Consider the following 11,639-nt stretch of genomic DNA (forward strand, 5'->3'; position numbering starts at 1 on the left):
AGCTCTATTATGGTCAATTGGTCATGTAGTTGCCGACAGATCTATCTTAATCCAATAATGCGTTGCAAATTCAATGATTGGTTACGAGTCTTACAACGACAATACTAATTAAAGACTCCCCATGACTTTTCTCTCTCCTCTGCAGCTAGAGTTTGGTTTCACGGGATAATTGTTGGATTGAAGGTAGAAACCAGTAATGGCGTGTTTCAGTTTCAATGAGATGAAGACGAAGAAGACTCTGATTGGACTTGGATTAGGACAGATCATCTCGCTTCTCTCTACATTTCTTTCGTTTGCAGCGTCTGAGATCACCAGAAAAGGTTTCACCTTTTTCTATAAAACCCATATTTTCATTAATACATTTCATAAATACACAAATTTGAAACCTTTACAGGTATTAATGCTCCAACATCGCAGTCGTTCATGGGTTATCTTTCACTTGCAATCGTCTATGGAGGTATCATGCTGTATCAAAGACCCACAATTAAAGTCAGTAATGTATTGATGATCTTCTCTTCTTGGAAACTTTAGATTATTATACTGTTGCTTCTTCCTCTTGGGTGAATTAGTGATCTTTCGAGTGTGAGTTTTGTATATTTTATAGGGAAACAACAAATTGTAATGAGAGTTTTTGTTTGAAAGGTTTCATATTGAGTGCCAAAACAGAGTAGTCTTATATAATGTTCTCTGACTAGCAAATGTTGCTAACATCTTCAATCCACATATTGTTGTAGGCGAAGTGGTATAACTATTTACTCCTTGCTTTTGTTGATGTTGAGGCAAACTTTCTCGGTGAGAAAAGAAAAAAAAACTCTTCTTTTGTCCCATTCTTTGGCTTGAGCTCTGATCCTGCGTTTTCATGACAATGTAACTTCGTTACAGTGGTGAAGGCTTATCAGTACACATCAATGACGAGCGTCATGCTACTGGACTGCTGGGCGATCCCTTGCGTTTTGGTCTTGACATGGGTTTTCCTGAAAACAAAATACAGACTGATGAAGATCAGTGGTGTGGTTATCTGTATTGTTGGTGTTGTCATGGTAGTCTTCTCAGACGTCCATGCAGGGGATCGAGCTGGTAATGGTTTAGTTCTCTTTCCCTTTTTTCAAGCCTGCAAGTAAATACTCACATATTGGCCCAAGAAACTTGATTCAAACATATATATATGGTGGCTATTAGGTGGAAGTAATCCTGTTAAAGGAGATCTTCTTGTTTTAGCTGGAACAACCTTGTCTGCTGCCTGTAATGTCAGTGAGGTAAGAAAGTCTCGAATCATATACTTTTTCTTTTTATGTTACTGTATCGCGAAACGATACTTTCAAAAAGTACCAAAATTTAGTGTACTTGAATTCTAGTCACCTTGTTTCTCTTTTATAGGAGTTCCTTGTGAATAATACAGACATGATTGAGGTATTGGCCTTTTTGGGAATTTTTGGCACAATTGTTACTGCCGTACAGATGTATCCTTCAAACAACAAGACCAATACTTTTTCTGTTTCTTAAACCTAAATGAATATTCCTTGACTTGGCCATAGAAGCATATTGGAACGTGGTGTGCTCAAAGCGACTCACTGGTCAACTGAGACGGTAAGCATGCTGCCACACTTGCGATATTCATTTCCCTTTTAATCTCTGCAAGCCGAAGGACTTCTTTTCTTAAAGTCATTTTGTACTTGTTGTGGTTCCAGATTTTACTTTACCTTGGACTCGCACTTGCGTTATTTCTCTTTTATTCATTAGTCGCAGTCTTAATTCAGGTATGAGACAAAACTGAAACCATATGATCAAACGCTCTCATTTCCATGCCAATGTCTCTGAATATATAACCATCTTTCGAACATGACCTTCTCAGACCAATGGGGCAACAATGTTCAACCTCTCGTTGCTCACATCAGACATGTGGGCTGTTTTGATCCGCACTTTTGGTTACCACGAGAAGGTCTGCTCGTTTTTTGCTTCAAACATCAAGAAAACTCTTTTACATTTTCTGTCCGCAGAAACCAGCTGATGAGATAAAATGGTTATGCATGTATGTTAAATGTCAGGTTGATTGGCTCTACTTCTTGGCATTTGCTACTACAGCTATTGGACTGATCATATACTCAATGTACAGTCTTGTTTAGTCTTTCTTCAAGAACAATACTTGTTCTGCACCCGTGGTATACAATACATGGAGAGCAGTATTCTTCACCCATTAATTGTTTATACCCCTTTGTTGATATTTTCAGGAAAGAGAAAGATGAAGAGGAACAAAGAAAGTTTCTCGATGAGGAAGACGGTGAGTCACTTCGCAGCAGCCTTATAGTTGCTTCCACCTGAAACATAACTCTGTACCTATAGCTAATCAAAGCGACAAAGCCTCAGGGTTTTATTTATCTATGCCATTGGCTGTGACATATAAGATTATTTTTTTTCCGGAGCAGAAACTTTTGGGGGCAGACAAGCTTGTATAGTTCTCTCCCAAATTTGGTGATTGTAAAGAAAAATATGGCTTTGAATATTATTTGATGCAGATTAGTTTGAGTGCTATTTATAATATGATGTTTGAAATGGTGTTTGTTTCCATTGAGACACAGTACTCTTCTCTCTTATCCATTGTATAGTAATCACCGTAATTTCACACCGGAGAATCTCTGCTTCTTCTAACAAGGAGAGTCTAAAAGAAGAGAGAAAATGGTGATGGGTTCCTATTTCAATGGGATCAAGACGAAGAATACTCTAATTGGATTTGGTTTGGGACAGATCCTCTCGCTTCTCTCTACTTCTATCAGCTTTACTGCGTCTGAGTTCTCCAGAAAAGGTTTTACCCTTTTTTCCAACCCCTTTTTTTTAATTTTTTAAACATTGATTGGCTTACACAAATTTGAAACCTTTTATAGGGGTTAATGCTCCAACATCACAGTCTTTTCTGGGTTATGTGTTACTGGCTATCGTCTATGGAGGTATTATGCTCTATCGAAGATCCACAGTTCAAGTCAGTACTGAAGTTTTCTTTCACTCTCTTGTCTTGGGTAATCAGTGATCATTGGAGTGTCTTACTGTCTTGTGTGAGTTTTTGGTCTAGTTTATAAGGGAAACATAAACTGTAGTGAGAATGAGCATTGAAGGTCTCGTTAGTATTCTTCTAACCAACGAGTAACGAGTGTTGCTATTGCCAAATAAATTAGTAGGCCAAGTGGTATAATTATGGGATCTCCTCCTTGCTTTAGTTGTTCAAAATTTAATTGTAAACACAAAAATAAGATATAGGAGTTCCTTCAAATGTATCAACTTCTAGGCTTTCCTCCTTGCTTTAGTTGTTCTTAACTTACTACTAGAATGTAAGATGTTCTATTGTGGTCATATGGTTACATACATACACATACCTTGCTTTAGTTGTTCAAATGTATCAAAAATAAGATATTGGATCTCCTCCTTGCTTTAGTTGTTCTTAACTTACTACTCGAATGTAAGATGTTCTATTGTGGTCACATACACTGGTTATTCTACAAACGGTGCATCTCTCCACAGAACTCTATAATGGTCACTTGAAAGCTCACCGTTATATACAAACGTCATGTAGTTGCCGACAAATCCATTAAAGACAATGATTTATTACGACGACAAAACTCATTAAAGACTCCCTATGACTTTTCTCTCTTCTCTGCAGTTAAGTTTGGTTTCACGGGATAATTGTGGGATTGAAGGAAGAAAACAGTAATGGCGTGTTTCAGTTTCAATGAGATGAAGACGAACAAGACTCTGATTGGACTTGGATTAGGACAGATCATCTCGCTTCTCTCTACATTTTTTGCGTTTGCAGCGTCTGAGGTCACCAGAAAAGGTTGCACCTTTGTTTTGAAACCCATCTTCTCTTTAATACATTTCAATATTTCATATATATACATATATAGAGGCTTACACAAATTTGAAAACTTTTATATATAGGGATAAATGCTCCAACAACACAGTCGTTCATGGGTTATCTTTCACTTGTAATCGTCTATGGAGGTATCATGCTGTATCGAAGACCCGCAATTAAAGTCAGTAATGTATTGATGATCTTCTCTTCTTGGAAACTTTAGATTATACTGTTGCTTCTTCCTCTTGGGTGAATTAGTGATCTTTCGAGGTTTTGATATTGAGTGCCAAAACTTATAATGTTCTCTAACTAGAAAAGTGTTGCTAACATCGTCAATGTCNCGAAGTGGTATAACTATTTACTCCTTGCTTTTGTTGATGTTGAGGCAAACTTTCTCGGTGAGAAAAGAAAAAAAAACTCTTCTTTTGTCCCATTCTTTGGCTTGAGCTCTGATCCTGCGTTTTCATGACAATGTAACTTCGTTACAGTGGTGAAGGCTTATCAGTACACATCAATGACGAGCGTCATGCTACTGGACTGCTGGGCGATCCCTTGCGTTTTGGTCTTGACTTGGGTTTTCCTAAAAACAAAATACAGACTGATGAAGATCAGTGGTGTGGTTATCTGTTTTGTTGGTGTTGTCATGGTAGTCTTCTCAGACGTCCATGCAGGGGATCGAGATGGTATGTTTAGTTCTCTTTCCCTTTTTTCATTTACCATGGCTTCAAGCCTGCAAGTGAAAAAACTCACATATTGGCCCAAGAAACTTGATTCAAGCATATGTATATGGTGGCTTTTAGGTGGAAGTAATCCTGTTAAAGGAGATCTTCTTGTTTTAGCCGGAACAACCTTGTCTGCTGCCTGTGATGTCAGCGAGGTAACAAAGTCTCACTTTCAAAAAAGTACCTGTTTTTAGTGTACTTGAATTCTAGTCTCCTTGTTTCTCTTTTGTAGGAGTTCCTTGTGAAGAATACAGACATGATTGAGGTATTGGCCATTTTTGGAATTTTTGGCACAATTGTTGCTGCCGTACAGATGTATCCTTCAAACAACAAGACCAATACTTCTTTATGTATCTTAAACCTATATGAATATTCCTTGACTTGGCCATAGAGGCATATTGGAACGTGGTGTGCTCAAAGAGATTCACTGGTCAACTGAGCCGGTAAGCATGCATGCTGCCACACTTGCGATATCCACAGGAACAAAGGACTTCTTTTCTTAAAATCATTTTTGTAATTTTTGTGGTTCCAGATTTTACTTTACCTTGGAGTCGCACTTGCGTTATTTCTCCTTTATTCATTAGTCGCAGTCTTAATTCAGGTATGAGACAAAACTGAAACCATATGATCAAACACTCTCATTTCCATGACAGTGTCTCTGAATATAACCATCTTTTGAACATGATCATCTCAGACCAATGGTGCAACAATTTACAACCTCTCGTTGCTCACATCAGACATGTGGGCTGTTTTGATCCGCACTTTTGGTTACCACGAGAAGGTCTGCTCATTTTTTTTGAATCGAACAGAAAAAAAACTCTTTTACATTTTCTGTCTGTAGAAACCAGCTGATGAGATCAAAATGGTTATGTATGTATGTTAAACGTCAGGTTGATTGGCTCTACAGCTATTGGATTGATCATATACTCAATGTACAGTCTTATTTAGTCTTTCTTCAAGTACAATATCGGTTCTGCACCCGTGGTATACAATACATGGAGAGCTGCAGTATTCTTCACCCATTGTTGATATTTTCAGGAAGGAGAAAGATGAAGAGGAACAAAAAAGTGGGGAAGTGGTAAGTGAGCAGAGAAAGTTTCTCGATGAGGAGGATGGTGAGTTACTTCGCAGCAGCCTTATAGTTGCTTCCACCTGAAACCTAACTCTGTAGACTGTACCTAGCTAATCAAAGCCCTCAGGGTTTTAAGTATCTATGTCATTGGCTGTGAGATTTAATATTATTTTTCCCGGGAAGAAACTTTGACAAGTTTGTATATTTCTCTCCCAAGATTTGGTAATTGCAAAGCAAAATATGGCTTTAAATATTTGATGCAGATATAGTTTGAGTACTAATTGTAATATGATATTTCAAATGGTGTTGGAATCTACAACAGTTGCACCAGTTGTAAAACAGTATATTTTTTCTTTGAATATAATTTAACATTTGATTCAAAAAAAAATATATATATATTTCAAATGGTGTTTGTTTCTCAGAATTTGACTTACAAAGATATAAATACTATATATCACCTAACATTTTATAAATGACTATCTCAATCCCAAGAAGGCAAGACCTATTCCAATTAAACTGAGGATAAAATAAGGCAACAGCTCACAAAGGAGACACAGTACTCATCATTGAATGTAGTTAAAGTCTCCTCCCTATGCTCTCCGCTCTGATCCATTGTATAGTTATCTATTATTTCATTCACCGTAACTTCAAACCGGAGAAACCTCTGCTTCTTACAAGTAGAGTTAAAAGAAGAGAGAGAAAATGGTGGTGGGTGCCAATTTCAAGGAGATTAGGACCAAGAAGACTTTGATTGGTCTTGGTTTGGGACAGCTCCTCTCGCTTCTTTCTACTTCTAATGGTTTTACATCTTCTGAGCTTGCCAGGAAAGGTTCAAGATTCTTCATTTTTAAGCTTATGATTTGAGGATCTATTACCATTACACCCAGCAGCTTTCGTGATCTGTCTGAAAATTTGTGAATAGGGATCAATGTTCCAACATCGCAAACATTCCTAAATTATGTGTTACTGGCAATCATATATGGAGGTATTATGCTGTATCGAAGACCCGAAATTAAGGTCAGTATTGTAATTCTCTTCTTGAAAACATTGGCCTCTAACTCTGTGTTGAGTTCCAAAAGCAATGTGTGCCAAACAAAAGTGTCTATATATAGTCTAACTAGCAAGTATTGCTAACATATTCTATGCGATCGAAATTGCAGGTGAAATGGTATTACTATTTCCTCCTTGCTATAGTTGATGTGGAGGCGAATTTTCTTGGTGAGTGTTCTAGCTGATAAAGATCTTCTTATGTCAAGTTTTTGTGGCTTTTTTTAACCCTGACAAGTACTTTGTAGTTTTTTTGCTTTGTGTGAGTATGACTATGAAACTATGAAATAAAAAATCCATTGCTTTGCTTTTACAGTGGTGAAGGCTTATCAGTACACATCATTGACAAGTGTCATGCTACTGGACTGCTGGGCGATCCCTTGCGTTTTGGTCTTGACTTGGGTTTTCCTGAAAACAAAATACAGATTGATGAAGATCAGTGGTGTGGTTATCTGTATTGTTGGTGTTGTTATGGTAGTCTTCTCTGATGTTCATGCAGGGGATCGAGCTGGTAATGGTTTTGAAACTGATTCTTGAGTCAGTTTTTTGTAACTGCAGGTTCACTGATAAAATCGATTATAGCATTTTAATGATGGTATTTTCAGGAGGACGTAATCCTATCAAAGGAGATTTTCTTGTTATAGCTGGGGCAACCTTATATGCTGTCAGTAATGCCAGTGAGGTAAGCAAGTCCGCAGACAAGAAGATGTTGTTATATCGCGCAAAAATGTAAATTTATTGTTCCTTGGTTATAGGAGTTCGTTGTGAAGAAAAATGGAGGAGACACAATTGAGTTGATGACCTTTTTGGGATTTTTTGGTGCCATTATTAGTGCCATTCAGATGTATCCTTAAGACCACAAGACTAAGACTATTATGTTTCTTAGACTCATAATTCATAATTCAGCTGTGGTTATTCCTTGACTTGTCCATAGAAGCATATTTGAACGTAGTGAGCTCACAGCGATTCACTGGTCAACTGGAGCTGTAAGTTTCTTGCTATATCCCTTAGCCTTCCAATTTTTGCAAACCAATTTTCTTTGCCGTTTCAGGTTTTTCCTTTCCTTAGATTTTCACTCACAGCGTTTCTATTCTACTCATTAGTCCCGGTCTTACTCAAGGTATGAGACAACGTTGAAACCATATGATCAAAACCTCCATCACTCTTTGAGACTGTAACATTTTTTGCAATGTGACTTTTCAGACTAATGGTTCAACAATGTTCAACCTCTCGTTGCTCACGGCAGACATGTGGTCAGTTTTGATACGCATTTTCGCATACCATGAGAAGGTTATAGCTCACTTTATAATATCAGGAAATTTTTACGTTTTCTGTCTGTAGAAACCAGCTGATGAGATCCATGGTCATGTATTGTATGTATGTTAATGTTAGGTGGACTGGCTATACTTCTTGGCATTTGCTACTACAGCTATAGGACTGATCATATACTCAATGTATAGTCTTTTCTAATCTTTCTTCAAGTACAATATCTGTTCTGCACACATGGCTTCATCAAGTACAAAAATCAAATCATCAATGGACTTATTCTTCACCATTTTTCCTATTTTCAATCTTTCTCAGTAAGGATAAAGATCTTGAGGAACACAAAAGTGGAGAAGCGGTTGACGAGGAGGCTGAGCGGAAAAAGTTGATCGACGAGGATGGTGATCCGGGATCCTAGCCACAGAGGGTTTTCTCAATGTCATCGACTGTGAATTAGATTATTGCTTCCAGAAAAAACAAAGGAACTTACTAGTAGAGAAAAGTTAAAAATTTATCTGTAACAATTGGTACAATAAAGAGAAAAAAGGGATTTATTTGATCTTAATTGTAAAAATGAAATGAAGATTTACCTCGTGAGAACAACATTGGACGTATTCTAGAAGTTACTTCAATTGTATCAACTTCTCTTTATTCTTGGTTTAATTTATTTTACTCACTACTACAACGTAAGAGGCTACATCTCCACACAGATCTAGTACGGTGATTTGAAAGCTCATCGTTATGTACACAAACGTCAAAGCAAAGAACTCCTTCTCTGTTTACTTGTTTCTTGGTTTCGTGACTTTAATCAGTAACGGGGTTTTAACGATATGCATCATTCAAACTCTCGTCATGAGAATTCAGTTTCCTTCTTCGTGAACGAGGGAATAGTAGCTGGTGGATCTTCTTCTCTGCTGCCATTTCTGTTGTAGCCTGTCACAATTCACAAACAATGATGAGAGAAGTATTAGCATATCCATGTCCTTATGTTTTCTTGTTGCAAAAAGGTGTATCTTTGTTTGATGTTTTAGTCTGAAAGTTCTCTCACCCTGGTTTTGAAAGGGAAACGGTGAGTTTGGACTTGTGCACCTGCGAAAACTCTCACGTCCATACCAAGACTATCTACACTGATCAGGTTAGCTTCCTACATGAGATAACCGCAAAGTAGCAGACTGGGTTACAAAATGTGGTAGCTAAGTAATCCGGAACTGTAACAGCGGGATAGGTATTAGAGATTAGTCGTATTGCAGATTATATTCAGAGACTTGGATACAATACCTCTGCATGAAGACCCTTCTTTTTGCAGAGAGCTTTCAGGGCAATGCTGGAGTTAATTCCCCTGTTGTTGAAGCGCTCTATGATTGCAGAAGTAGAGTGCACTAAGATATCTGGTTCGGCATCTTGAAAATCTTGCAAACTTATATAAGACTGAAAATAGTCAAAGAATCTAGACATCAACGCACAGTGTGAGGCCGTGGGAAAAAATATGAAACAATGACAGGTCGTATGTAACGTGCTCGCAAAGCAGCTAATATATTATATGCTTGCCATATTTTGAAAAGCCTTTGCCTTCATCCAAATGACCTGAAAATTATTCAAGGGAAACTGGGAAAGAGAACAGACCGAGGCAAAAACATACCTCTGCTCCATAGAGGGAGAGAATCTCTATTCCCACAATCTCTAATCTATATAGACTTGAACTCATATCGCTATCGTCACGTCTTAAACTACTGCTTGGGTTATCACCTGAAGATTATCCATAGGGAGAGAAATTCAAGATGTCAAACAGAACTATTCACAAGCACAAAATCAACAACAGCTTTTTGAGGTCAAGAAAATGTGAAAGGACCTTGAACCTCCCAGCTATAGTTATCTCTATCTTCCGAAGTAAATAATCTTCTTATATCGGATTCCTCGTCAAGGAAAGCGGGCCTAAGGCATCCGAGTATGGATACACCATTAGACGGATAGTCCATTTTCCGGTCATAGTCCATGCTAATTGCCTGCATGATTGCAAAGACAAGAGATACCAACTCAACGACATAGTCAATGCAATGCAAGACCAGTATGTATCAAATATAATGCTTATCTGCAATACCAGAGGGTTCGGTTCGGTAACTGTTGCAACGATCCAAGTTTAAATATGTCATTTTTAAAGGTTTTTTCATCATGCAATTGCAGATTGTATAGATATATAACCTTGGACAGGTGTTTGGCAAAGTAAATAGGATGAACCGCGTTGGAGGTATCAGGCATTCCCCAATCGACCGGAATATCTCTAGCTTCAGAATCCATAATCTACTCAAAATTTAAAAGTAGATCAGAAAAGACAGTTGTTAATAAGACAAGAGACTTTACATGTTTTGCAAGAAAACTAAGAGAGTGCAAATAGCTTCAACCTACCTCGAAATAATGGTCATCAAAAATAATTTGGTCAAGATTACCAATGTCCGAAATGTTATATTCCTCATGGATCCGTGTGTTTTCGTATCGTGGGACATCCATTCCAAAAAAGGCTTTCTACAAGTATGTGATGACAACTCCAATTAATAGGTGTTGGACGTTGTGCTTGTACCAAACTAATAAATGTTATCAATTATGTACATATACGAGACATTCTAGTTGATCAAAGACACGCTTACCACTGGATTACTAGCTCCAGGATCTTCTAAGATGTTCTCATCATCAGGAATTTCGAAAAAGATATCTAAATAGGAACAAACAAAGAAGCTGGTAAGAAAGAAAGTGAGCGATAGATATCAAATTTATCATAAATTTGAGATGAGACTAACCTCCATACTCATCAATAACATACTTAAAGTCGGACCATGAAGTATGATCGTGTGGTTCACAGTGAATAGCTCCAGGAAAAACCAGTACCGCACTGCTGTTAGCCTACAAGTAAACAAGGAAACGGTGTTCTTCATGCAAACTCAAAATAGCAAAACACCACAATGTTCTATTTCATATGACACTCAAGATCATGTTTTCTAGTGTTTCCCAGCTACAAACCTCGACAGTAGTCCTTGCTACTTCAGCAGGAGAGAGTTTTGTCTCCTGCACTCTTTTGGACGGCTTCAAGTCTTCTAAAGGATGATAGCCGTAGAAAGATGAATCAGGAACCGAATCAGAATAATCAGCAGCAACAGAAACTTTTGTGAGGCCAAGGTCATGGCCACCGGATGAAACATGAAATGCTGGTCCAAAAAAAGGAATCTTACATCTGGAACTGAATAGGAGAAAACACATTAACAACAATCAGGAAGATGATAAAGATTTTTATAACAAATCAGGAAGAGAAAAATCAGATAATCAATAGACAGACATACATATACGTGTTACATGTTTTTATAACTAAGAATACCTTAAAACAGAGAGATTAGCAGAGGAACATCTATCAAAAACACGACTTCTTGCGGTGCTGCCGTTTCTTTTGTAAGGCATGGAGGAAGAGAACTCATCCGCGCAAGGTTGATGGCAATGAGATGGACCTCCTAATGAAGAAGACACACAAAGAATGTTCAAATTCAATGCCTCCACCAAATTTACAGAAACAAAAAAAAGATGGAAATTTCAAAAAGAAGAGAACTTTGAAGTGTTAAATGATCAGATTTAAAGATCTCTAATTAATGAGATTAACATCTAATTCCCCCAACAACAAAAAAATTAGTCAAAAAAAAAAAAAAAAAAAAAA

The 11,639-nt window shown here is 37.5% G+C and overlaps 3 protein-coding genes and 1 pseudogene across 7 annotated transcripts in view; 3 read left to right on the top strand and 1 right to left on the bottom strand.

Moving 5' to 3' along the window:
- On the top strand, positions 61-2,550 carry LOC104699982 (solute carrier family 35 member F1-like). 5 transcript variants are annotated; one of them, XM_010415410.2, is made up of 11 exons: positions 61-320; positions 395-498; positions 735-792; positions 883-1,077; positions 1,180-1,256; positions 1,378-1,460; positions 1,536-1,587; positions 1,689-1,757; positions 1,853-1,939; positions 2,046-2,107; positions 2,229-2,550. In XM_010415410.2, exons 1-11 carry the CDS (start codon positions 197-199, stop codon positions 2,317-2,319), a joined length of 1,002 nt encoding a protein of 333 aa, XP_010413712.1. In that variant the 5' UTR covers positions 61-196; the 3' UTR covers positions 2,320-2,550. The 5 variants fall into 5 exon arrangements, with proteins under 5 accessions (XP_010413712.1, XP_019082941.1, XP_010413713.1 ...); XM_010415411.2 differs by having other exon boundaries at positions 62-320; positions 395-489; XM_010415412.1 differs by having other exon boundaries at positions 228-320; positions 418-498.
- On the top strand, positions 2,653-5,936 carry LOC104699981 (annotated as a pseudogene).
- On the top strand, positions 6,129-8,550 carry LOC104699985 (solute carrier family 35 member F1-like). Its single transcript, XM_010415417.2, has 11 exons — positions 6,129-6,464; positions 6,558-6,652; positions 6,796-6,853; positions 6,999-7,193; positions 7,288-7,364; positions 7,438-7,526; positions 7,617-7,668; positions 7,734-7,802; positions 7,886-7,972; positions 8,075-8,136; positions 8,264-8,550. Exons 1-11 carry the CDS (start codon positions 6,338-6,340, stop codon positions 8,361-8,363), a joined length of 1,011 nt encoding a protein of 336 aa, XP_010413719.1. The 5' UTR covers positions 6,129-6,337; the 3' UTR covers positions 8,364-8,550.
- Positions 8,483-11,639, bottom strand: part of LOC104699984 (uncharacterized protein At3g49140-like) — a 4,338-nt gene continuing 1,181 nt past the window's right edge. The window contains exons 2-12 of the mRNA XM_010415416.2: positions 11,310-11,439; positions 10,958-11,174; positions 10,738-10,840; positions 10,588-10,652; positions 10,349-10,465; positions 10,145-10,243; positions 9,795-9,948; positions 9,585-9,691; positions 9,224-9,373; positions 8,994-9,089; positions 8,483-8,878 (exon numbers count right to left, since the gene is read on the bottom strand). Coding sequence (XP_010413718.1) covers positions 8,768-8,878; positions 8,994-9,089; positions 9,224-9,373; positions 9,585-9,691; positions 9,795-9,948; positions 10,145-10,243; positions 10,349-10,465; positions 10,588-10,652; positions 10,738-10,840; positions 10,958-11,174; positions 11,310-11,439 — 1,349 coding nt within the window. The 3' untranslated portion in view covers positions 8,483-8,767. The remainder of the gene's footprint in view (positions 8,879-8,993; positions 9,090-9,223; positions 9,374-9,584; positions 9,692-9,794; positions 9,949-10,144; positions 10,244-10,348; positions 10,466-10,587; positions 10,653-10,737; positions 10,841-10,957; positions 11,175-11,309; positions 11,440-11,639) is intronic.

Source organism: Camelina sativa, chromosome 7 (assembly GCF_000633955.1).
Source record: "Camelina sativa cultivar DH55 chromosome 7, Cs, whole genome shotgun sequence".
NCBI classification, from domain to species: domain Eukaryota; kingdom Viridiplantae; phylum Streptophyta; class Magnoliopsida; order Brassicales; family Brassicaceae; genus Camelina; species Camelina sativa.